Below are 26,252 nucleotides of genomic sequence, written 5' to 3' on the forward strand. Positions count from 1 at the left end.
GGGGCTCTGAATGCTGCCATATAAATGTGAATGGGTTCCTTCATGTTTTTCTTTTAGCAGAAGTTTGGTTAATTGTGAAAACCCGGATTTGAGATTCAGTCTTGCAAAATCACTGTTTTGCAATAAAGATAAACAAAGAAACAAAAATAATGGAGTACTTATGTTGGATAAGAACTTGTTTTCAGTAACCAAGATTCTGTGGAATGCGGTCTTGCGGTCAGTGGAGTTTAGTGTTTAGGAAGTCAATTGTACCCTGACTGGTGCATTTAGTAGCATGCAACTTTGTTCTCTTTTAGCCACAGAGGAATTTTCAATGGATAGCACTTTGCTACTTTAAAATCTATCTCTGATGTTTGTGAAAGGACAGCTAGATAGTTTGAACAAGGTCACAGACACCATGCCTGTTGAAATTGATTTTTAATTATTCACTTTGTTCGCTCATGTTTTGCATATGGCCGAATTTGACACGTTTTAAATGAGCATTTCTCCATGCCCGTACATGTGGCTGTGATCCATTGAATGCCTACTGACATGCCGCCAACGTTTATGCATCTGAATGGAGATAAAAGTAACTGTTATCTTGGCTTTACACATGAGGTTTTAGTTGACTCCACGCTTGATAATATTGTGTTTTTATACCCGAGTTTCGAAACCACTGTGAAAATGACTTGCATTTTACACTAAAGTGAAATGTGGAATGTACCTTGTTCACTGGTCCTCATCTAATTCATTTCTAACTGCTTTTCAGGATTGAGAGTTGGTCTTATGATAGAACCAGTAAGATGTTTCCAGGTTCATAAGTTCAGGGAGCAAAATTAGGCCATTCGGCTCATCAGGTCTATTCAATCAATGGCTCTTTTCCTCTCAACCCCATTCTCCTGCCTTCTCCCCATAACCCTTGATCCCGTACTAATCAAGAATCTTTCAATCTCCGCCTTAAAAATATCCATTGACTTGGCCTCCACTGCCTTCCGAACATGCACATGCACCCATTTAGTGGCACTAATTGATGGGTACATAAAACATAGAACAGGACAGCACAGGAACAGGCCCTTCAGCCCGAAATGTCCATGTCGAACAAGATGCCAAGTTAAACACATCTCCTCTGCCCGCAGGTGATCCGCATCTTTCCATTCCCTGCATATCCTTGTGCCTATCCAAAAGTCTCTTAAATGCCACTATCGTAATATCTCCCCCCCCCCCCCCCCTTGCTGTACATTCCAGGTATCCATCTCTGTTTGGAAAAAACCTTTGCCCCACACATCTCCTTCAAACGTTGGCTTTCTCAAAGCTATGATTTCCAGTCTTTGACATTTCCACCATGGGAAAAAGTTCTGACTGTCTCGTAAATTTATACATATTTATCAGGTCTCCCCTCAGTCTCCGACACCCCAGAGAAAACAATACAAGTTTGCCCAAAGTGTCCTTATTGCTGCTACCCTCTAACCCAAGCAGCATTCTGCACCCTCTCCAAAGCCTCCAGATCCTTCCTGGAACAGGGCGCCAAGAACTGCCCGCAGTACTCCAAGTGCAGCCTCATCAGTGTCCTATAAAACTGCAACATAACTTCCTGACTCTTGTACTCAATGTCCCGACCTATGAAGGCAAGCATTCAATCCACTACTACTTGTGTTGCCATTTTCAGGGAGCTATGGACTTGGACCCCAAGATCCTTGAATTGTAGCGTATCAGGGGTAGAACTACTGTACCACTGATAAATGTGGTTGTGATCCATTGAATCTATATACCAAAACTCTTGTTTTGTTTGTTTGTTCTTGAACTGCAGCCAAAACGGTACACGATAGCGCGACAATTTTAGGCCCACCTTACTCACCGTCGTCCCTTTGGTGTTAAGGGAAGAAGTTTCATTGAAATCGGCGTTATATTTTTACAGTTATTCACATTTTAAAGTTTAAATCTATCTCCTAGGGAGGGAGGGGGGAAGGGAGGGAGGGGAGGTGGGAGGATGAGGGGGAGGGGAGGGGATGGAGAGGAGGGGGGAGTGGGAGGTGGAGGAAGGGGAAGGGAGAGGAGGAGGAGGAGAGGGTGCTGCCCCAATGCAGGAGAGGTTTGGGCCCAATGGGTCCACTTGGTCTATATCTACTAACGTTCCCCCCAATGTTAATCTAAAGTTATATTTATCTCTTGGGGCTAAGGGAATCGAGGGATATGGGGGGAAAAGTCGGAACGGGGTGCTGATTTTGGATGATCAGCCGTGATCATATTGAATGGCGGTGCTGGCTCGAGAGGGCCGAATGGCCTACTCCTGCACCTATTTTCTATGTTTGTACATTTGTACGGTTGCGGGAAACCAAAGGAGCACTGAAGATCTCTCAAGAGAAAAGTAATCAAAGAGAAAAACTTGTAGAAGAACTAGGTGACCAATAGATTAGGATAAATGAGGTTGAAACAGGTGTAATGCTGCCAAACCAGAGTGATCTGAAAGTTTGATTTTTTTTTAAACCTGCAATTTTTGGGTAATTGATTATTCTCATGATTGGAACTTGCCTTGAAATGCTAATAGAAGCTGAAAGCATAAGTCTCCCTAACACCTGTTATCAATGATCAGCTCTGAGATTCTGTAGCCAGTGTTAAACTATCCATGGCTTGCAAAGTTGCAAAACTTTAAATATTAAATCTTTATTAAGCCATAATTACAACTAATATAATGTAAAGGCACTATAAATAAAATGATGTGTTATAAGCAACTCAGTTTAGAGGGATATGGGCCAAACGCAGGCAGGTGTGACTAGTGTAGATGGGACATGTTGGCTGGTTGAGCCAAAGGGCCTGTTTCCACGCTGTAATACTGTATAACTAAGGGCTACAAAGCATAATAAAGTAACAGGTACTGCTGGTGCTTTTGCACTCTTAACAATCTAACACAATTTCTATTGTTAACTGTAACTTCGACTCCCACGTAATTAGTTCCATCTCTGATTGTAGACACACTCTTCCCAGTGATTGAATAAAACAGTCGACTGCCGACTGTACAGATTGATCAGACTTGCCCACAGTATCCTGGCAAGCTGCCCTCAATACTTCCCTTGTAATACGGAAGAATCACATCCATGAAAACAAACACTCATCTCTCCCTTTGTAATCGTACCTTCTGTGTGGAGTTTATTCTGCAAGTCTGTGCACCCTAAACCTTTTGGCTCTGTGTCATCTATTTTCATGGAAAAGTTGCTGGAGTTGGGAAGAACTCTGAACTTATAAGCACTTGGAGAATTTGTTTGCTACTCTGTGGAAATGCTGCAGACAGTCAGACTGCAAATCCTCTGTGGAGAAAACCAACAAATATGCCCTTGGGTTAATCCCATTTATTGAAAGAAAACAACTTGCAGACTCTTCATTTTACAGCCTGTTTTAGATAAAAACTGCTTTGGATAAAGGTCTGAAGAAGGGTCTCGACCCGAAATGTCGCCCGTTCCTTCTATCCAGAGATGCTGCCTGTCCCGCTGAGTTACTCCAGTATTTTGTGTCTATCTTTGGAAAAAGGTTTCTTGGGTTTCTCTCAGCATGTTGGGTGGAATTTTTGGTCAAACGAGAATTGAATACAAAAACAAAACACACAGCGCTGGAGGAACTCAGTGGGCCAGGCAGCATCTATGGAGGGATTATTCACAAAATGCTGGAGTAACTCAGCAGGTCAGGCAGCATCAGGAATGGGCGACGTTTCGGGTCGGGACCCTTCTTCAGACTGATGTCAGGGGGGCGGGACAAAGGAAGGATATAGGTGGAGACAGGAAGACAGTGGGAGATCTGGGAAGGGAAATGGACAGATGACGTTTCGGGTTGGACTGATGAAGTAGAGGGGAGAAAGCTGGTGTGGAGAGATGGGTGGAGCATAAAATGGGATGTGATAATCAAGTACACGTTTGCTCATGGCAAAACGTGCTGGAGTAATTCAGCAGGTCAGGGTGCATCTCTGGCAAACGTCGATAGGTGACATTTTGAGTGGGGGCCTTTCTTCTTCTTCTTGCGTTTGAGGCAGCAGAAGTTAAGTGTCGCCCTCCAGGCGCTGTAGCCAGTGCAATGTGCTGTTGTCGAGGGCCGTGTGGTCTACCCCTCCACCAGGGGGATGGAGGACAGCGCAGCCGAAAGTGACGTGCTGCGCTGTTTGCTGGTCTGCTCCACACACGCAGGCTGCTGATGGACGCAACCCCCAACGATGCATGTTGGCGTTGAACCGGCTGACCCCTGTGCGGAGTCCTTCCTCGGGGCTCACTATCACCTATCCACGTTCTCCAGAGAAGCAGCCTGACCCGTTTAGTTACTCCAGCACTTTGTATCGTTTTTGGTAAACTAGCATGTAAAAAAAACAAAATCTGTGCACTTGCAATTTTTACATTTTCAGTGCTGGACACGTTATTTGCCGTTTTTTATAATCTATCTGTCGCTGTGGTCAGTTAGTTTTGGACACCTGCAGAAAATTGGATTTAATAGAATGTTGCTCGACATTTGGACAGTTTAATTAACACCTAAATAAATATTCGCGAAATAAGAATTGTTTTAAATGACTTGACTAAACCTTACTTTTTTTTTTAACGATGCAAAAAGCTCAGTTACTGATATTTTAAAAAAATATTTCAATATATTTGTAATATTGTACAATTTATCACACAAATGACAAGTTCACTGCTTTGCAATTTTGTCCCTAAAACGTTTGTATCATCTTTTCCAAAAGTCAGTGATGTTTAATAGGTACGCGAGATGCTTATGTATCTGGCACAAGTAAAAGTGCATTCTAAGCGTGCCTTGCTTAAATGGGAGTACTAACCCTTCACGGAAGTTCAGGGGAAATCCTGAGCTAAATACTTTGTGTGCTTAGTGATGTCAAGCTTCTGCAGACCGGTTAACTAGTTCTTGGCACCACACTTTTCCGTCATCTAACCGTACACTCTTGCCTGCTCACCACAGCTGATTGATACGCTTGTCTTCGAAATTGGAGAACTGAAAATGGTTCAGTCTGCTCCCGATGTAGAGGAAGATGCTCACTATGCTAGGTGGCTATGGTGAGTTTTCATGCTATTTTTTTAACTAATGCATACTCTGCTGCATGTTATTGCTGCCGACCTGCACACTGACCAATTCTCTTTCAGCATGCACTCTATTCTGACACTCTAACTCTTAATATGGAATTCAAACATAGTTGCAGCTGAGTTTTTCAACGCCGCGGAAATTGGTAAAATCTCGCTCATTTTTTTGGAAGCTTCGGACAAAATCTGCTTGCGTTTCAGAATCAACATCATGTGCCTCAGTATGTCTGTTGCCAGAATGTACTTAATGAAGAAAATTCTGTTTCCGCCATTTTGCCTGCCTTATTCCTCATTACTTGGTTTCGGCAAAGCCTCTTAATAGAACTTAAATGAATACATTATTGAAGGATTTATTCACAAAATGCTGGAGTAACTCAGCAGGTCAAGCAGCATCTCAGGAGAGAAGGAATGGGTCACATTTCGGGTCGAGACCCTTCTTCAGTCTGATGTCAGGGGGACGGGACAAAGGATACAATCTATCAGAGCCAATTAACCTACGAACCTTTACGTCTTTGGGATGTGGGAGGAAACTGGAAAACCACGGGGAAAATGTACAAATTCCATAAATTTCAGCGCGTTAACCCAGAAAATAGAAGGACGGAAATAGAAGCACGGCCATTCCTTCTCTCCAGAGATGCTGCCTGTCTACAGCCTTTTGTGTTTACCGCATGTAAACTTAAAGTTCAGTAGTAATTAGGCAAGCACGCTATTCTAAAAAGGCATAAATCGAGCACCTGTAAAACGTGAGCTGCCTGTACTTTGCCCACTTGTGTGACTGGCTACTTTTATCTGGTGTTGTTTAATTGTCTATGTTTTCCTCCTTGATGGTGACTTGTCAAGCAGTTCGCAGAGGGACATGGAGTATAGCTGTGAGAAAGAACAAGCTGCTAAATACTGGCTGAGGGATTCTGGCTACGAAAGCTTCATCTGCAACCTCAGCATATTCGATCGCCTTCTACACACCTATCCAGTCTGGCTACAACTCGGCTTGAGTGACGACGTTGCCCTTCGTATTCTGCAGCCAGAAGACCCCGGGGTAAGTTTTTGACCACGTTCTTTTCAAAGGAAGGCTGACGTACCTGCGGGTATGTGAAAGGCTTCTGAATTCTCTTTCAAAGAAAACACTCATGGAAAGTCTCATTTAGTTCAGAGAAACAGCATGGAAACAGGCCGTTTGGCCCAGCTAATCCATGCCCGACCAACAATCACGCATTCACTACCAGTTCTTTGTTATCCCACTTTCTCATCCTACACACGAGGCAATCTACACACGGGCCAATTAGCCTTCAGTAAATATTGTATCTGTCTAACCTCCATATTTTATTATCGCATTTATATTAAGGCAACTTATTGCCTTAATAGAGAAATGTAACCAGCAAAACAGCCCTGATAAGGTCATTCCCACTTCTAATGGACCATGATCAAGTCTCCCAGCCTAGACGCTCTCATTATACTTTATTCTTCCAATACGTCTGCTCAACAAAATGTGTTAACATTACCGCGTTTTTCAAATAAATTTTCTTTATTTTTCAATTTCTAAAAAAACTTCAAGGTTTCTATCGCCATCAAAAGAAGATGTAAAATGCCAACCCAAAAATGAGCCAAAGAAGCTCTTCCAGTTCGAACTGAATGGCCGTAGTGTGTGGTTTGAAGCAAAAACAAACCGTGTTGCTGTCTAAAGCAAGCAAATTCTTGACAAATAGTTCAACATAACTCTCTCTACTGCCCACCACTTCCCTCTAGATATATATCAAATACATGTCCAGAATATCTCCATAATCTTGCACGCAACATTGAGGAAGGGAAGATCAAACAACTTGTTTAAAAACAACAGAGGAGCCAGACGACTGTGTAAATTATTGTAAATTAAGATAACTGGGATATGAACTATCTAAATTAAGATTGATAGTTTTGTTAGTATTAAAGGTCAATGGCGTAGGCAGCAGTTCAAAGGCAAGTCCTGCCAGGATGAACTGATCCAGATGTAGGAGGCTGAATAACATGTCTACATTTTCACCAAATTCCTTGGAAGAAAAAGAGAATGATTGTCCTTTAAGCCACAAGGCAGCAAATATCTGGGACCCTCAATGCTCTGAAGTGCCTCACGGGAGGATAAATGGATGTTAGGATTGCCATGGCAGCAAAGGGGGGAATAAGGAGAGATAACCAAGTCTGGTCAAACAAGCAGGAGGGCCTTTGGGGTGGACATTTTCTAATGCAGAGGGCCATGGGCCAGAATTAAAGGACATTCTTTTAGGAAGGAGATGAGGAGAAATTTTTGTAGCCAGAATGTGGTGAATCTGTGGAATTCTTTGCCACAGGAGGCTGTGGAGGCCAAGTCAGTGGATATTTTTAAGGCCAAGATAGATAGATTCTTGATTCGTACGGGTGTCAGAGGTTTTGGGGAGGAGAATGGGGTTAGGAGGGAGATATAGATCAGCCATGATTGAATGGTGTAGACTTAATGGTCCGAATGGCCTAATTCTACTATTATGACCTTAAACGCGGGCAGGTGGGACTATTGTAGATGGGGCATCTTGGTCGGCACGGGCAGGTTGGGCCGAAGGGCCTATTTCCATGCTGTATGATTCTATAACTCTACAAGGTCACGAAACCTGAAGAAATAACCGCCATAAATCAGAACAAAGGCAAGGGATACACAAATGAGTAGAGTTAAAGGCATCGAGAGTTTGGGAGAGGGCCGAATGAATCTGCAGTGTTAGGAAGAGGCAAGAATGTTAAAGTATTTAAACATGTAGAAACAAAGAACTGCAGGTGCTGGTTTACAAAAAAAGACAAAGTGCTGGAGTAACTCAGTGGATCAGGCAGCATCTCTGGAGAACATGGATAGGTGACATTTTGGGTCAGTACCCGAAACGTGTGCCTTTTTAAAAAAAAGTATTTAAACAACTCCAAAGACGTGCAGGTTTGTAGGTTAATTGGCTGGGCAAATGTTTTTTTTAAAATTGTCCCTAGTGGGTGTAGGAGAGTGTTAGTGTGCGGGGATCGCTGGGCGGCGCGGACCCGGTGGGCCGAAGGGCCTGTTTCTGCGCTATATCTCTAAATCTCAAAAATCTCAATAAATCTCATGAGGATGGAAATTTTAAATTGGGGACCAGAATAGTTTAAGGCCGGGAACTGGGTAAGACATAAGCGGCAAATACATCTTTTTCTATCAGAAAATGTAACTTTAATTGTTCTTTCGTGGTCTTGCCCCTTTTCGGTGCTTGGAGTTTACACCGACTAAATATTCAAGCAGTTCCCTGTCCCAGCTTTTTGGATAGTTGGCGCTTAATGAATGTCTGCTTCTCACGTCAGTGAACAGATATCACACACAACAGGCAGCCTCTTCCTCATCATGCAATTTGTCAAGTGCAACCAGTGCTGTGAATGCAGCAAAAGGAGAATACACACGGGGAAACGGAATTCACGCAACAAAAATCACCCTCTGTGTTCATCAATGGAATGATAGGATTTTAAATATGTGAAGCCCATCTAAGGCTTATGTCGAAGAAAGGCACAGAAAGCTGGAGTATCTCAGCAGGTCAGGCAGCATCTCTGAAGAAAAGGAATAGGTGACGTTTTGGGTAGAGTCCCTTCTTCAGACTCGAAATGTCACCTGGTTTAGTTTAGTTTAGAGACACAGCGCGGAAACAGGCCCTTCGGCCCACCGGGTCAGCGCCGACCAGCGATCCCCGCACATTAACACTATCCTACACCCACTAGGGACAATTTTTACATTTACCAAGCCAATTTACCTACAAACCTATACGTCTTTGGAGTGTGGGAGGAAACCGAAGAACGTACAAACTCCGTACTGACAGCACCCGTAGTCAGGATCGAACCCGGGTCTCCGGCGCTGCATTCGCTATAAGGCAGCCACTCTACCGCCCAACTATTCCTTTTTTCCTGAGGTGCTGCCTGACCCTCTGAGTTACTTCAGCGTTCTGTGTCTGTCTTCAGTGTAAACCAGCATCTGCAGTTCCTCCCTACGCATTATAACTTATGTCGGTTCTCTATGAGAGTTATCCATTTATCACCATTTCCCTGCCCTCGTCCCAGACTATTCGTTATTCTTATATTTTAAAAGTGATTGCTGTTTTGGATAGTGCCGACCTGCTTATCCCTCTAACCCCTGTGTAAAAGTACTTCTACCCATTTAATTCGGTATTGTTTTAGGATTCTGCACGCCTTGTTACAAAACCTAAATATCATCAGTGGACATGGTTTCACACTCTAACTGAAAAATAGCCACTCGTGACTGTTTTTAATGCATCAAACAAACTAACCTTCGTGTTATTTTGTCTGGTTTCGTTTGGAGATACAGTACAGTGCAGGCCCTTCGGCCCACCGAGTCCACGCCGACCAGCGATCACCTGCACACTAACACTATCCTACACACACTAGGGACAATTTGCAGATTTACCAAGCCAATTAGCTGACAAACCTGTACGTCTTTGGAGTGTGGGAGGAAACTGGAGCTCCTGGAGAAAACCCACGCAGGTCACGGGGAGAACGTACAAACTCCGTGCGGACAGCACCCGCAGTCAGGATCGAACCCGGGTCTCTGCCGCTGTAAGGCAGCAACTCTACCGCTGCGCCACTGTGCCAACCTGTCACAATGCAGGAAATAAGGACCAATTCCAACTTCCTTATCCACTATCTTCCCATATCAAGGTGACTATGTCTCTGAGCCTATCAGAGCTTTGGCTGCACGAGGCAATGCAGATGCTGGAATCTTGAGCAAGAATGCAAAGTGCTGGAGGAACTCAGCGGGTCAGGCAACATCAGTGGAGGGAATGGACAAGCAGCGTTTTGGGTCGAGACCCTTCTTCAGACTCGAGACTCAAACACTGTCTTTGGTTGTTTTGCCTCTTATTTCTATCGTTAAGTTAGTTCATAAGTGATAGGTGCAGAATCAGGCCATTTGGCCCATCAAGTCTACACCGCCATTCAATCATGGCTGATCCATCTTTCCCTCTCAACTCCATTCTGCCTTCTCTCCATAACCTCTAACACCCGTATTAATCAAGAATCTGTCAATCTCCACCTTAGAAATACCCAATGACTTGGCCTCCACAGCCGTCTGTCGAATGAATTCCACAGATTCACCACCCTCTGACTAAAGAAATTATTCTCATTTTCATTCTTTTTATATTGCATTTCACCAGTGACTGCCAATTTATTACCCCCTTGACAATTACCCGAAGCACACACTGTACTCTTCACAGCTCATTTAAATCCCCCTTGTGCAAATTATGATCGTACAGCCTCTAAAACCAAGGAGAGTTAGTTTAATGATCAGATCAAAAACAAAAAACCAACACTGATTCTTGCAAATGCCCTAATTTATATGTCTGCAAATATCCATGATCTGAGAAAAACACAAGGAAACGCAGGTACATGTTTACAGAAAAGGACCTCAGTGCTGGAGTAACTCAGGGGGTTAGAGATGCTGTCTGACCTGCTGAGTTACTCCAACACTTTGTGTCTCCCATTACCTGATGCTCTGTTTTCTGTCCCTGTTCTCACAAGGCTTTCAACACCATATGACTTTAGTTCATAAGATATAGGAGCAGGATTAGGCCATTCGGCCCATCAAGTCCACTCCGCCATTCAATCTATCTTTCCCTCTCAACCCTGTTCTCCTGCCTTCTCGCCATAACCCCATGACACCGTTAGTTATCAAGAATCTGTCAATCTGCATCTTAAAAATACCCAATTAGGGTGGCATGGTGGCACAGCGGTAGAGTTGCTACCTTACGGCGCTTACAGCACCAGAAACCCGGGTTCGATCCCAGCTACGCGTGCTTGTCTGTACGGAGTTTGTTCGTTCTCCTCGTGACTGCGTGAGTGTTCTCCGTGAACTTCGGTTTCCTCCCACACTCCAAAGATGTACAGGTGTGTGGGTTAATTGGCTTGGTGGATATGTTAAAATTGTCCCTAGTGTAGGATAGTGTTAATGTGCTGGGATCGCTGGTCGGCGCGGACTCGGTGGGCCGAAGGACCTGTTTCCGCGCTGTGTCTTTAAACAAAACTAAACTAGGCTTGGCCTCCACAGCAGTGTGACTCAATGAATTCCACAGATTCACCGCCCTCTGACTAAAGAAATTCATCCTCATCTTTCTAAAGGTACATCCCTTTTATTCTGTGGCCATGGTCTCTGGTCCTAGACTCTCCCACCAGTGGACACATCCTCTCCACATCTATTCTATCCAGTCCTTTCACCTTAATTATATCAATGGGCCCTCCTATCCACCATGAAATCCATGAAAACAACATGCTTTCATGAAGCCTGGCCAAAAGATCTTTTCTGTGATGTTCGTTTGAGGAAAGACCCTCAACTTGATTTGCCTTTTACCTATCTCCAATGTTGGTTCTTATCCCATGTCCATTAATATGCTGAGGCTTGTATACGCTTAGCAACTCCCATTGTTAAGATGAAAATGAAAAGAAAACCCTGCAGATGCTGGAAATCTGAAATAAAAACAGAAAATGCTCTAAATACTCAGCAGGACGGGGGGGGGGCAAGAGAAACAGTCAGTATTTCAAGCTAAAGAGCCTTCATCAGAACTGGGATGAAGACAAAAGAACAGTGTTCGGCAAAGATAAAAGAGCAGAGCAAGATAGACCACTCGACCCTAAAATCCGTAGTATGTCACGGCGCCATTTTAGTAGGCAGAAACTTGCAGAAACATTTTAAAAGAAAAATTACAAGAAATCTGTGAATTGATAGATGAGATATATTCTGCATTTTAATGGTATCATCACACATACTGTTCCCCCAAAACACTGTTTACACTGCGAGAGGCATAACGAACGGTGGGTTTTGCTTACTAAAATGGCGGACGTCATGCTCCTTCGTGTACTACACTTCAGTATAGGCGATCTCGACGGAGTGGTTCATCTTGCTCCTCTAGTATCTTTGGTATGAAGCTGCAGCGTGGGGGTGGGAGGAAGAGAAGGAGGATATCTCGCGGAGGGTAAAACCGGGGTGACCATGGGGATAGGTTTACCTGGTCATTGAGTGAATGGGAGCAGTTTGAGAAGGGAACAAGGACAAAACTGTGCATGGGTTTTGAGATGGAAGAAATACCTGTCGGGGCGGCACGGTGGCGCAGCGGTAGAGTTGCTGCCTTGTGGCGCCAGTGACCCGGGTCCGATCCTGACCACGGATGCTGTCTGTGCGGAGTTTATACGTTCTCCCTGTGACCATGTGGGTTTTCTCCGGGTGCTCCGGTTCCCTCCCGCATTCCAATGACGTACAGGTTTGTAGGTTAATCTGCTTCTGTAAATTGTAAATTGTCCCCAGTGCGCGGGATAGAAAATGTAGAATACGGGTGAACATGGACTCGATGGGCCGAGGGGAATGTTTCCACATTGTATCAATAAATTAAAGTAAACAAAGAGAGGCACAAAATGCAGGAGTAACTCAGAGGAACAGGCAGCATCTCTGGAGAGGAGGCATGGGTGACCTTGCGGGTCGAGACCCTTTGAAGAAGTGCTTGTCCTGCTGAGTTATTCCAGCATTTTGTGTCTATCTTCGGTGTAAACCAGCATCTGCAGTTCCTTCCTGAACAAGGAGAGAAATGAATTTGACCCAAAGTTGTGGAATTGACTATCAAGTGTAGACGGCTGCAGTGTGCACAGACAGACGACGAGCCACCGTTCCTCAAACCTGCAGCGGGCCTCTGCTGCAGATAGTTGAGCTATCGTTCAGGTGAGTCATCAGAAGTGAGCTGGTTTATCTTGAGTTCTGCTTTGAAGTTAGCAACTAGTTCCACAACTTCTGACATCGCAATAATTTGTTTATTCTAACAGATCTTTCTGGTCCGAAAATCATGCAGGACTCAGAAGAAAATCATATCCATGCGAATATCCGAGTCAGGACCACGCTTTATTCAGGACTTTCCAATCAAGGAAAGCCAATATAGTAAGTGTCCACCATTTTATTCTATCTTTGAAGGAACGGAAGTTAACAATATGAAGTATGGAAAGTAATGTACCATGATACCATTGCTGTGTTGCGATTTTTGAAAATATAATAGATTTGCAGTCAATAAATTCCCAATTTTAGAGTAGAAAATGAATAGATTTTTCCTGACTTAACAGAGTGTTAATTTGGGCTATGCTTCCCCTCATTCTGGTTTTGTGTTGTTCTGAACGACACCTCATTGCCTTTGGAGCCCTGTGAGGAATAACATATTTAGTCTTGCAAAGAGGTGCAACAGAGGCAGTCCAAACACAGCACGACGTAAACAAAAAAAGACTTATTTGTTCATACAAGGTACGACAAATAGGTTTGCACACAGGATTTGCACCCACTAGAGTTCTGAACATTGAGAGGAGAACGAATAGAAGCAGACAAAATTCTGACAGAGCTGAACAGACGGGGTAAGGGTAAGATAGACACAAAATGCTGGAGTAACTCAGTGGGACAGTCAGCATCTCTGAATAGAAGGAATGGGCGACGTTTTGGGTCACGACCCTTCTTTGTGTCTGCAGTTCTTTCCTACACATTGGGTAAGGGCGAGGATCATTCCCCTGGGTGAAGGATCTAGAACCAGTGGCCACAGTCTCAGCTTACAAGGCGTGATCTTAGACTCTGAAAAGGAGGGATTGCATCATTCCGGGCGGCAATGGTGGCGCAGCGGTAGAGTTGCTGCCCTTCAGCGCCGGAGACCCGGGTTCGATCCCGACTACGGGTGCTGTCTGTACGGAGTTTGTACGTTCACCCCATGACCGCGTGGGTTTTCTCCGAGATAATCGGTTTCCTCCCACACTCCAAAGAAGTACAGGATTGTAGGTTAATTGGCTTGGTGTATGTGTGTGTAAAAAAAAATAAAAAATTGTCCCTTGTGTGTGCTGGGTAGTGTTAATGTGTGTGGATCGCTGGTCGGTACGGACTCGGTGGGCCGAAGGGCTTGTTTCTGCGCTGCATCTCTAAACTAAACTAAACTCGGAGGTGGTGATGCTGTGGAATTCAGGGGGATAAAGAGGCCATGTCACTGAATATACTGAGGAAATGGATGGTTGCACTTCTAAACTCAAAAGTCATCAAGGGGTGTAGACAGAGAGCAGGAATATGCTCCGTGTGGGAAGGAACCGCAGGTGCTGGTTTAAACTGACGATACGCACATAAGATGCTGGAGTAACTCAGCGGGACAGACAGCATCTCTGGAGAAAAGGAATAGATGCTGTCTGACCCACCGAGTTACTCCAGCTTTTTAAGTCTATTTTAGGAATATGCTACAGGTTCACTGCGGATTTTCCGACAACTGGTGGTCTGGCATCTCCTTTCACCTGGATAAAAATACAAGAGAAATCCCCTCTGGAAGTCCCCCTGAAAAATGTGGCGCCCAGGCCAAATCTCGACCTCATCACAACTTTCGCGACGATCGATGGGTCGAATTTGCTCCCTGCGGCTGTGGCTCGTCTGGAGCCGGCACATCCATTCTCAGAGCCGTCTTACTGAGTTAGCGCCGATCGGTGGGTCAAATGCACCACTTGCGGCCATGGCTCTGGAACTCCAGCCCGGCCAAAGCTGACAGACCCATTCCCATGGCTGATTACTGAGGCCGACTTTGCGGGCCGGTATCGGGGCTTCACTGCAGCCTAGGAGGACCATTCCGGTGCCATTAGACTCCTTTTGGAAGCCATGCCCTCTGAAGGTCCGGCAAAATGGATAATTCAGAAAGGCTCTGGAAGCAAGGATGCCAGAAAATCGGTGGTGTACCTGTACTGAGCAGAAAGTCGTATTGAATGGCAAAGCAGGCCTGAAGGGCTGAATTGTCCTCTTTCAGCTCCTACGCTTTGTGTTTCAATGTTTCTATGCTGGGAGCGGAATCATTTGTTGTGGTGCAGCTGCTGGACTTTGCCTGATGACTGAGGGCTTCTCTATAGTCTGAATCTTTGTCACTCTATGTGTAATTAGACTAATGTATCACAATTGATCCTGGTTTAGATGCCAACTTCTCTACATCGGCGAGACCAAACGCAGGCTCGGTGATTGTTTTGCTCAACACCTTCGCTCAGTCCGCCTTAACCAACCTGATCTCCCGGTGGCTGAGCACTTCAACTCCTCCTCCCATGCCCAGTCTGACCTTTCAGTCATGGGGCTCCTCCAGTGTCATAGTGAGGCCCACCGCAAATTTGAGGAACAGCACCTCATATTTCGCTTGGGCAGCTTGCAGCCCAGCGGTATGAACATTGACCTCTAACTTTGGATAGCTCCTCTGTCCCTCTCTTCCCCTCCCCTTCCCAGTTCTCCCACTGTCTTCCTGTCTCCAACTATATCCTTTCTTTGTCCCGCCCCCTCCCCTGTCATCAGTCTTGAAGAAGAATCTCGACTCGAAACGTCACCCATTCCTTCTCTCCTGAGATGCTGCTTGACCCGCTGAGTTACTCCAGCATTTTGTGATACCTTCGATTTGTACCAGCATCTGCAGTTATTTTGCCACACAATTGATCCTGGTGTCTGCTGTTTCCTGCTGTACCATGCAAGGTGCAGAAAAATTGGGAATGGGACAGGGAGTTGTCTAGTAGACCTGACACGTAGACCCGGCAAGAGTTTAGCTTAGTCTATTGTCACGTGCACCGAGGTACAGTTAAAAGCTTTTGTGGTTTGCTAACCAGTCAGTGGAAAGACAATAAATGATTACAATTGAGCCGTCCACAGTGTAGAGCTGCATGATAGAGGGAGTAACGTGAATGGCATTTAGTGCAAGGTAAAGTCAGTAAAATCCAATCAAGGATAGGCTGAGGGTCTCCAATGAGGTAGATAGTAGCTCAGGACTGCTTAGTTGTTGGTAGAATGGTTCAGTTGCTTGATAACAGCTGGGAAGAAACTGTCCCTGAATCTGGAGGTGTGCGTTTTCCACACTTCTATACCTTTTGTCCGATGACAGAGGGTATCAGAGGGAGTGGTCGGGGTGCGACTGGTCCTTGATTATGCCGCTGGCCTTGCCGAGGCAGGGTGGTCTTGCTGAAGAGATGGCAATGTTTAGTCCCATTAGATTGGCTTTGCGTGTAAAATTGTAACTGGTGCAAATGTTAAGACTTGCACTAAGGGTTTGTTTGTGACATTTGGTCATTGTTTTGCAAGTGTTATTAACAGGCACCTTGCCAGGCCATCTGATTCAACATGGCCAAGCCCAGAACCAAAGGTTTAACTGCGTTATCTTCCAAGTCGATAGCAATGTCGAGTTCGACTTCGCGTTCGCAGTCAGTTGGATGACAATAATCAGAGACGGCACAGACTTTACCTGTTAGTTTATTAGAGATCTCGTGGACAGGTTTCTAAAAGCACACACAGAGTTGCGGACTCCGGGGCCAGTGGAAACGTGTCACACCAGCCCCTAGAATTAAGCCCCTTTTATCCCCCAAAACCGCAGAATTCACAGTTATTTACAAGTATCACAACCAATACTGAAGCAAAGAAAAAGGACAGATCTCCACAGCATGACTTTGTAATTCAAAGAAATAATGCAAAGCCCTGGAAAGGATTAAGATTGCTTAATGGTCAAATGAAGACCGCAGCTGTGTTTTACTACAGCATCAACCACAATGCACCACGCTGCAAATTCCCTCAACCCACAAAGGTTTAATTGTTCTGAGTAAGTTTTAAACTTTTTGCAGACTTTAAAGTTATTGAAGATAACAAGTAAAACTGAACCCAGAGCTCATTCAGCACAATGACTCCCACGCCCCGCTGCGAGCTTCACCGAGATGTGGCTTTAGTCTGTGCGGACAAACAACAAAACTGTCTGCTTCTTGAAACAAAACACAAGGAATAGCATGGGAAGACACAAAATACTGGAGTAACTCAGCTGGTCGGGCAGCATCCCTGGAGAACATGGATAGATGTTTCTTGGTTTGTTTTATGTGATGGGGGGGGGGGGGGGGGGTGGAATTGGGGAAAACTTTTTTTCAATCTCTTACCTCGACGGAGTTGCGATTTTTCTCCGTATCGTATCTCCGTCCCCACTGCGGCCTAACAGCGTGGAGTGGTGCGGCCTAACATCGTGGAGTGGTGCGGCCTAACATCGTGGAGTGGTGCGGCCTAACATCGGGAGTGGTGCGGCCTAACATCGTGGAGTGGTGCGGCCTAACAACGTGGAGTGGTGTGGCCTAACATCGTGGAGTGGTGCGGCCTAATATCGTGGAGTGGTGCGGCCTAACATCGTGGAGTGGTGCGGCCTTTCCTGGAGACCGGCCCAGCACTTCAAGCCGTGGCTGCTGCATGGACTGTAACATCATAGAGCTTGCGATCCTTTGCTGAGGATCGTCTGTAAAGAGCTCCAACCACGGGGCCTGTGGACTTTAATACCGTGAAGCCCGTGGTCTCTGGTAAGAAGAGGCCGACTCGGGAGCTCCAATGCCGCGGAGAGTGTTTCAATCCATCCCGAGGCCGGAGTTTCAATCATCCCGACGCAAGGGCTCGGTCATCGGACCGCCAGCAGCGGCGACTGCGGACGGTTCAACAGCCCCGACCGCGGGTGAACAAAGAGGAAGTTGATTGAACTTTATTACCTTCCATCACAGTGAGGAATGTGGAATCCGCTGTGGTGGATGTTTATGTTAAATTTTATTTTATGTGGCTGTGTGTTGTTGCTTTTTACTTCGTATGACTGTATGGCAACTCAAATTTCACTGTACCTTAATTGGTACATGTGACAATTCAAATTGAATCTTGAATCTTGATGACGTTTCATGGTTGAGACCCTCAGAAGGGTCCCAAGCCAAAGTGTCACCTGTTCTCCAGGGATACTGCCTGACTGGTGGAGTTACTCCAGCACTGTGTGGCTTTCCTTGGCAAACCAGCATCTGCAGTTCCTTGTTTCTACAACAACAAAGGTCGTAGGCTGCCATTTATTTTCCACCCTCCCCTGTTTGGGTCGGTCCCCTCTCACTTCCTCCTACTGATTCACCAGCGCTCCTGGAACATCCAAGTGAGTCTTGTTGGCCGTCGGCTAACTTGCCACGGGTCAAGGAGGAATGAACGGGAGTTCTTCAGGTAGAAGGCAGCTGAAAAAACGGGCCAACCTGCGTTCAGTTTCTCCCAAGGCACAGCTCCCGAAGGACCCACTGCACGTTCTATTGGTTTTCACCCATAGTGGGATGGTTGGAAACTGTGCATCCACTGTGTTCATGGTATAGACAATAGACAATAGCTGCAAGAGGAGGCCATTCGGCCCTTCGAGCCAGCACCGCCATTCAATGTGATCATGGCTGATCATTCCCAATCAGTACCCCGTTCCTGCCTTCTCCCCAAACCCCCTGACTCTGCTATCCTTAAGAGCTCTATCTAACTCTCTCTTGAATGCATTCAGAGAATTGGCCTCCACTGCCTTCTGAGGTAGAGAATTCCGCAGATTCACAACTCTCTGCCTAAAAAAGTTTTTCCTCATCTCAGTTCTAAATGGCCTACCCCTTATTCTTAAACTGTGGCCCCTTGTTCTGGATTCCCCCAACATTGTGAACATGTTTCCTGCCTCTAACGTGTCCAACCCCTTAATAATTCCTTTCTGAGGTCAGCAGTATGCTCATGTTTAGTTTAGTTTAGAAATACAGCTCGGAAAACGGCCCCTTTGGCCCTCCACATCCGCGCTGACCTGCGATCCCCGTACACTAACGCTATCCTGTGCACACTGGGGACAAATTGGAACTATACCAAGCCAATTAACCTAAAAAAAAAACTGTACATCTTTGAAGTGTGGGAAGAAGCCGGAGATCCCTGAGAAAGCCCACACGGCCACGGGGAGAACGTACAAACTCCGTACAACCAACACCACGGTGGTCAGGATTGAACCTGGGTCTCTGGCGCTGTAACGCAGCAACTCCATCGCTGCGCCACCGCGCCGCCCTGTGTAACCTTGAAGAAAAAGCCAAACAGTGAGATAAAATTAGCAGCGATTTTGAAAACACATTAACCAGCTGTTAGTAAATGACTATGATTTACCAAGTGGGATGGCTCCACTGCTGATGTACTGGAAATGATAGAGCTGAAGGAAATTGCCCTGGATTTTCAACCCGACTTCTCGGGCTTTAATGAATATAACAGTCTCCACATTCTACCTGGGTGTAATCTAAATATCCCTTGGTTCTGTCCAGGAAGAAAGACATTTCAATAAGCCCTGAAGGATGTTACCACAAGTATGAAACAAGTAGATTTTAGCATGTGAAAGGGGGTTGCTACAGCTGTTTTAGCTTAAGACAAACTAGTAATGTCTGCTCTATGTGTCTCAAAGCAGACATACTGGTTGTGAAGTCTGTCATGATACATTAATTTCCTGCTGATCTTAAAAAGAATACCCAATGCTGTCTGATAGTTTTCTCATCTGTGCATGCTAAGCGGTCTGGTTATATATATATATATACATTTTTTTCCCCCTCTTTCTTGCTCCACAGCCTTCTCACTAGAAGGATCCTGCCTGAGTTTCGCAGACTTGTTTCGGCTCATTGCTTTCTACTGTATTAGCAGGTAAGAGGAGCCAGACTCCAACGTAAAGCTACTGCTAAAGTTGAGACCGAAAATAGACACAAAAAGCTGGAGTAACTCTGCGGGTCAGGCAGCATCTCTGGAGAAAAGGAATAGATAACGTTTCGGGTCGAGACCCTTCTTCAGAGAGTCTGCAGAAGGGTCTCGACCCGAAACGTCACCTATTCCTTCTCTCCAGAGATGCTGCCTGTCCCGCTGAGTTACTCCAACCTTTTGTATCTATCTTCAGTTTAAACCAGCATCTGCAGTTCCTTCCTACACACTGATAAAATGAAGACATTGTATATGCATGTACGATTTATTCATAAAATGCTGGAGTAACACAGCAGGTCAGGCAGCATCTCGGGAGAGAAGGAATGGGTGACGTTTCGGGTCGAGACCCTTCTTCAGACTGATGTCAGGGGGGCGGGACAAAGGAAGGATATAGGTGGAGACAGGAAGATAGAGGGAGATCTGGGAAGGAGGAGGGGAAGGGAGGGACAGAGGAACTATCTAAAGTTGGAGAAGTCGATGTTCATGCCACTGGGCTGCAAACTGCCCAGGCGAAATATGAGGTGCTGTTCCTCCAATTTCCGGTGGGCCTCACTATGGCACTGGAGGAGGCCCATGACAGAAAGGTCAGACTGGGAATGGGAGGGGGAGTTGAAGTGCTCGGCCACCGGGAGATCAGTTTGGTTAATGCGGACCGAGCGCAGGTGTTCAGCGAAGCGATCGGCGAGCCTGCGCTTGGTTTCGCCGATGTAAATAAGTTGACATCTAGAGCAGCGGATGCAATAGATGAGGTTGGAGGAGGTGCAGGTGAACCTTTGTTTCACCTGGAAAGACTGTTTGGGTCCTTGGATGGAGTTGAGGCGTCCTGTTGTATATCTGCTCCTTCTGTGCAGACACCACTGGATGTCTGCTGGGACGTTGAGGTAGACAGGATATCATTAATTAGATAATTGAGCGATGAAGCATGAAACTCCTTTCAGAGTATCCTAAAACTAAAACAAACGCAAAGGGATACAAAGTGCTAGAAAACTCAGCGGGTCAGGCAGCATCTCTGGAGAACATGGATAGGTGATGTTTTGGGTTGGGTACCTTCAGACTGACTGTAGGTTGGGGGTGGGGGGGGGGGGGGGTGGGAAAACTGGAAGAGTGGAGAGGCAGGTCAAAGGGTGGCAGGCATGGACACAGGCAAGGGGGAGGGGGTTGATAGGTAGATGGTTGGAACAAAGACCAGAGATAAAAACAGAAGGCATGAGGTTAACCTATGATGAGCGTTTGTCAGCACTGGGCCTGCACTCGTTGGAGTTTAGAAGAAGGAGGGGGGACCTCATTGAAACGTACAGGATAGTGAAAGGCTTGGATAGAGCGGATGTGGAGAGGATGTTTCCACTAGTGGAAGGGTCTAGAACTAGAGGTCATGGCCTCAGAATTAAAGGACGTTCTTTTAGGAAAGAGATGAGGAGAAATTTCTTTAGAGGGCGGTGAATCTGTGGAATTCTTTGCCACAGAAGGCTGTGGAGGCCAATTCAGTGGATATTTGTAAGGCAGAGATAGATGGATTCCTGATTAGTATAGGTGTCAGGTTATGGGGAGAAGGCAGAAGGCAGGAGAATGTTGGGAGGGAGAGATCGATCAGCCATGATTGAATGGCGGAGTAGACGATGGGCCGAATGGCCTAATTCTATTCCTATTCCTTCTGACCTTATGAGATAGGATTGAAGAGCTACGTATTGTGAAGTCAGTGGAACAATGTAGGGGGGGGGAGGAGAGAAATAGGTGGGAGTCCAGTTGGGGCACGAGGAAGGGTGGTTGTTAGAGGTTACCTAAAATTGAAGACTGAAGATGGTCCAAAGAATGCAGAACATACAATTGATGGTGGTGTCAGTGAGTAAGTAAACCCTAATGTGCTTAGCTCAGTGTGATTGTAAACAGGATGAGCTGTAAGATGGGCCAAGAACTCACAGTTGAGATGGGTGGGTGGGCAAGGTGGACAAAAAGAAATGAAATAGTGTTCATGCATTGTCCTTTATTTCAATGAGAAGTTTGTTGTCCTGTGCAATATCATTATATCACTGTTTTCCTGCCAAATGCTACAAACGCCGGTGAAGACCTATCAAGAGAGAACATGGTGAATCCAAAGCCAAATGACTCTGAGAAAGTTCTGAAGAAAGGTCTCAACCTGAAACGTCACCTAGTCTTGCCCAAACGTCTCTTTCCCAGAGTAGGTGAATCGAGGACCAGAGGACATAGGTTTACGGTGAAGGGGAAAAGATTCAATAGGAATCTGAGGGGTAACTTTTTCACACAAAGGGTGGTGGATGTACTGAACAAGCTGCCAGAGGAGGTAGTCGAGGCAGAGACTTTCCCAACATTTAAGAAGCAGTTGGACAGGTACATGGATAGGACAGGTTTGGAGGGATGTGGACCAAATGCTGGCAGGTGGGACTAGTGTAGCTGGGACATGTTGGCCGGTGTGGGTGAATTGGGCTGAAGGGCCTGTTTCCAGACTGCATCACTCTATGACTCTATGATCCTGTTTAGAACATAGAACAGTACAGCACAGGAACAGGCCCTTAAGCCCACAAGGTCTGTGCTGAACATGATGTCAAGATCGGGCAGCATGGTGGTGCAGCGGTAGAGCTACTGCCTTACAACGCTGGAGACCCGGGTTCAATCCTAACTCTGGGTGCTTATCTGTACGGAGTTTCACGTTCTCCCCATGACTCGCGTGGGTTTTCTCAGACATCTTTGGTTTCCTCCCGTACTCCAAAGAAGTACAGGTTTGTAGGTTAATCTGCTTGGTATTATAATGTAAATTGTCCCTAGTGTGTGTAGGGTAGTGTTAGTGTGCGGGGATCGCCGGTCGGTACGGACTCGGTGGGCCGAAGGGCCTGTTTCCGCACTGGATCTCTGAACTGAAACTAAAGTATTCCTTTTCTCCAGAGATGCTGCCTGACCCGCTGAGTTACTCCGGTATTTTGTGTCTATCTTCAGTGTAAACCAGCATCTGCAGTTCCTTCCTACACCGACCCTGAGACATCAATCCCTCCAAAGTCACCCGGCAGACAAGTCGGCTTGCTTGCTGGGCGTAACCTTGCCCCAGAGCCCCCTTCCACGTGAGCTTGGTAACCCACTGGGCCAGGCAGCATCTGTGGAGAGAGTGGACTGATGGCATTTCGGGTCGGGACCCGTCTCTGGTATGAAGAAGGTGGGGACCTGCACTGTGGTGTTTCTTTGTAAAGCAGTATCTGCAGTTCCTTGTGGCTACCTCACGTACTGAATATTTGCAAACGTATAAATGAGGGCATTCGCAAGGGTCAGTGTTGGGTTTTTGACTTCAATCTGATCATTAAAATAACTCTCACTCGGTTGAGAGGCTTTGCCATCATAATTTGCAGAAAGGAGTAGGGTAAGCTGTGTACAACAAGTGCTTTGGGTAATTGCCAAGGGGGTAATAAAATGGCAGTCACTGGTGAAATCTAATGCATAAAGATGCAATGCAATTATAATTTACAGAAATGAGTGCGCTGAACTATGAAGGGTGTAGTAAGTGCTTCAGGTAAATATCAGTGGGCTAATAAATTGGCCGTCACTGGTGAAATCTAATGCATGTAAATGCAATATGAAAAAATATATGTAATAAGAGGCAAAACAGCCAAAAGCTTTAAGCGGGAGTCTCGAATGTGAAGAAGGGTCCCGACCTGAAATGTCTTCTGTCCATTCTTGCCACAGATGCTGCCTGACCCGCTGAGTTCCTCCAGTACTTTGTGCTTTGCTCATGCTTCCAGCCTCTGCAGTTCCTTGTCTCTCCATCCTGCTAACCCTCTGTAATCCTTTGCAACAAAGGTCAAACGAGCTGCCTCCTGCTTTTGAAATAAACTTCGGTAACGTGACCACTAATTTTATGCCCTGTTTTTGTGTGAAAGGAACAGCGAGGTTGGTAATTGCGAAAATGTTTTTATTTCCACTGTGCACCTGGTGCGCAACGATGTCCTGCAGTAATGGTAATTATGCTGGTCGGGACCCAGGCAAAATACCTCTCGTCATCCCTTTACAAAAGCTCCTTGTGTCCAGGGCAAGACTGCTATTAGTTCAGATTATATATTTTTTTAAAGAACAGTTCTTGGAAACACACTCTGGTTCTGTTACCTTTGAAATGTTAGATCAACATCTCAGGTGGCAAACCTTCAACAGATGTTGGAAACCTCTCTGTTGCAAAGTCTGCTTTGCTTCAGTAACTAAAAAGCTTTAATGTAATTGTATTTAATGCAACCCGGGTTCGATTCTGACCACGGGCGCCGTCCGTACGGAGTTTGTGCGTTCTCCATGTGACTGCGTGGGTTTTCTCCAGGTGCTCCGGTTTCCTCCCATACTCGAAGGATGTACAGGTTGTAGGTTAAGTGGCTGCGGTAAATTTTTTCGTTTTTTTTTTAGATTTAGAGATACAGCGCGAAAAACAGGCCCTTCGGCCCACCGAGTCCGCGCCGCCCAGCGATCCCCGCACATTAACACTATCCTACACACACTAGGGACAATTTTTACATTTACCCAGTCAATTAACCTACATACCTGTACGTCTTTGGAGTGTGCGAGGAAACCGAAGATCTCGGAGAAAACCCACGCAGGTCACGGGGAGAAGGAACAAACTCCGTACAGACGGGGCCCGTAGTCAGGATCGAACCTGAGTCTCCGGCGCTGCATTCGCTGTAAGGCAGCAACTCTACCGCTGCGCCACCGTGCCGCCCGTAAAGAAAATTGTAAATTGTTCCTAGCGTGTAGGATAGTGCCAGTGCACTGGGTGATCGCTGGTCAGCATGGACCCAGTGGGCCGAAGGACATGTTTCCACGCTGTGTCTCTAAAGTCTAAAGAATCCTTTTCTTTATATCCTGTGAAGTCTCCAGGTGCTTCGGTTTCTTCCCACATTCCAAAGAAGTACAGGTTTTTAGGTTACAAAGAGACACAAAATGCTGGAGTAAAACTCAGTGGGACAGGCAGCATCTCCGGAGAGAGGTGTTGATTCGAGAAGTCGCTCATTCCTTCTCTCCGGAGATGCTGTCTGTCCCGCTGAGTTACTCCAGCATTTTGTGCCTACCTTTGGTTTAAACCAGCATCTGCAGTTCCTCATGCACGTACAGGTTTTTAGGTTAATTGGCTTTGGTAAAATAAAATTAAATCAGTGAGGGTGTTAGGGGTTAGGAGGTGAAGGCAGGAGAATGGGATTGAGAGGGAGCGATAGATCAGCAATGATTGAATGACGGAGTAGAATTGATGGGCCAAATGGCCTTATTCTGCTCCTAGAACTTATAAACATAAGGAAACTTTAAAATTGTGTCCTTTAGTGTAAACCAGCATCTGCAGTTCCTTTTTTTCCTACTGTGGGATGTTAATCGTTGTGCAACAGGCCAGGATAAGGCCCTGAGTAATAGAGGTTGGAGTTCCTGGACTTGCCACTTCACACTTGACGGGCTCTTTAAGGACTTGTGCAGCAGTCAGATCCGATATTATTGTTTTTTTTTGTGAAGGAAATTTGCAGCTGTGGGAGTGGGAGGGGGGGGGAAGGAATTTGTTTTTGGCTCCCAATTCCACAGTGGGAGACCGACTCGTATTGGTTGAAGTGCATGCCTTTCGATGAAAAGGCACAACACGCCCGACCAAAAACCTCAGCTGCGCAAACAGCAACAGGGGAGTGTGCAGTGGTTTGATGATGAGTTTGCCATTTTCGTTTTTAACCCTTCCGCTGCCCTTTTAACGTCCTAGAAATAACATTGAAGCTTCGGGAAACGATGGCATCTGATCCGCTGCACTTTATGCATAGGCCGCTGTCCAGTCAGCTAGGTGCAACTGCTGGTGATTAGCCGACAGCCCAAGGTGCTGCCTGACCCATTGCAGGCTCCCAGCCCCACCCACTGCTTTATGTTATTGTGATAAAAAGGTTTTTTTGTTTGCAGTCTGACTGTCAGCACTTGGGGGGAGATGTGGACGGTTTCTGACCCCGTAGCTCCGACTGTGAACTCTGCTTTGAGGATACATCAGAAAGGCTGCTGCTGCTACCTCTGCAGTAAAAGAGGTTGGGGGGAGGTAAAGAGACCCGGGTAGTTCCTTCTCCCCTACTAAGTTTTCTTCAGCAGAGAAGTCAAAAGCAGAGACTTTAGACTTGAGCGATACGGCGCGGAATCTGGCCCTTCGGCCCACCGACTCCACGCCGATCAGCACTCCCCCCGCGCGCTACCACTATCCTACACGCAAGAGACCATTTACAATTTTTACCAAAGCCAATTAACCTGGAGCGCGGGAGGAAACCGGAGCACCCGTCGAAAACCCACGCAGGTCACAGGGAGAAGGTACAAACTCCGCACAGACAGCACCCATAGTCAGGATCGAACCCGGGTCTCTGGAGCTGTGAGGCATCAACGCTACCGCTGTGCTACAACTTGTAGAAGGATTGAAAGGGAATGGAAACTTAGGAATTTAGAAGATTAAGGGGGGATCTTATAGAAACTTACAAAATTCTTAAGGTGTTGGACAAGCTAGATGCAGGAAGATTGTTCCCGATGTTGGGGAAGTCCAGAACAAGGGGTCACAGTTTAAGGATAAGTGGGAAGTCTTTTAGGACCGAAATGAGATTTTTTTTTTCACACAGAGAGTGGTGAATCTGTGGAATTCTCTGCCACAGAAGGTAGTTGAGGCCAGTTCATTGGCTATATTTAAGAGGGAGTTAGAT

The 26,252-nt window shown here is 46.0% G+C and overlaps 1 protein-coding gene across 4 annotated transcripts in view; it reads left to right on the forward strand.

The window, feature by feature from the left end:
- Positions 1-26,252, forward strand: part of LOC144596785 (ras and Rab interactor 2-like) — a 145,211-nt gene that overhangs the window by 93,194 nt on the left and 25,765 nt on the right. For 3 of the 4 annotated variants that reach the window (XM_078405584.1, XM_078405585.1, XM_078405587.1), the window contains exons 3-6: positions 4,924-5,018; positions 5,886-6,078; positions 12,864-12,975; positions 19,452-19,524. In XM_078405584.1, coding sequence (XP_078261710.1) covers positions 4,924-5,018; positions 5,886-6,078; positions 12,864-12,975; positions 19,452-19,524 — 473 coding nt within the window. The remainder of the gene's footprint in view (positions 1-4,923; positions 5,019-5,885; positions 6,079-12,863; positions 12,976-19,451; positions 19,525-26,252) is intronic. The other variant, XM_078405588.1, reaches the window with a different exon arrangement.

Source organism: Rhinoraja longicauda, chromosome 9 (genome assembly GCF_053455715.1).
Source record: "Rhinoraja longicauda isolate Sanriku21f chromosome 9, sRhiLon1.1, whole genome shotgun sequence".
Classification (NCBI taxonomy): domain Eukaryota; kingdom Metazoa; phylum Chordata; class Chondrichthyes; order Rajiformes; family Arhynchobatidae; genus Rhinoraja; species Rhinoraja longicauda.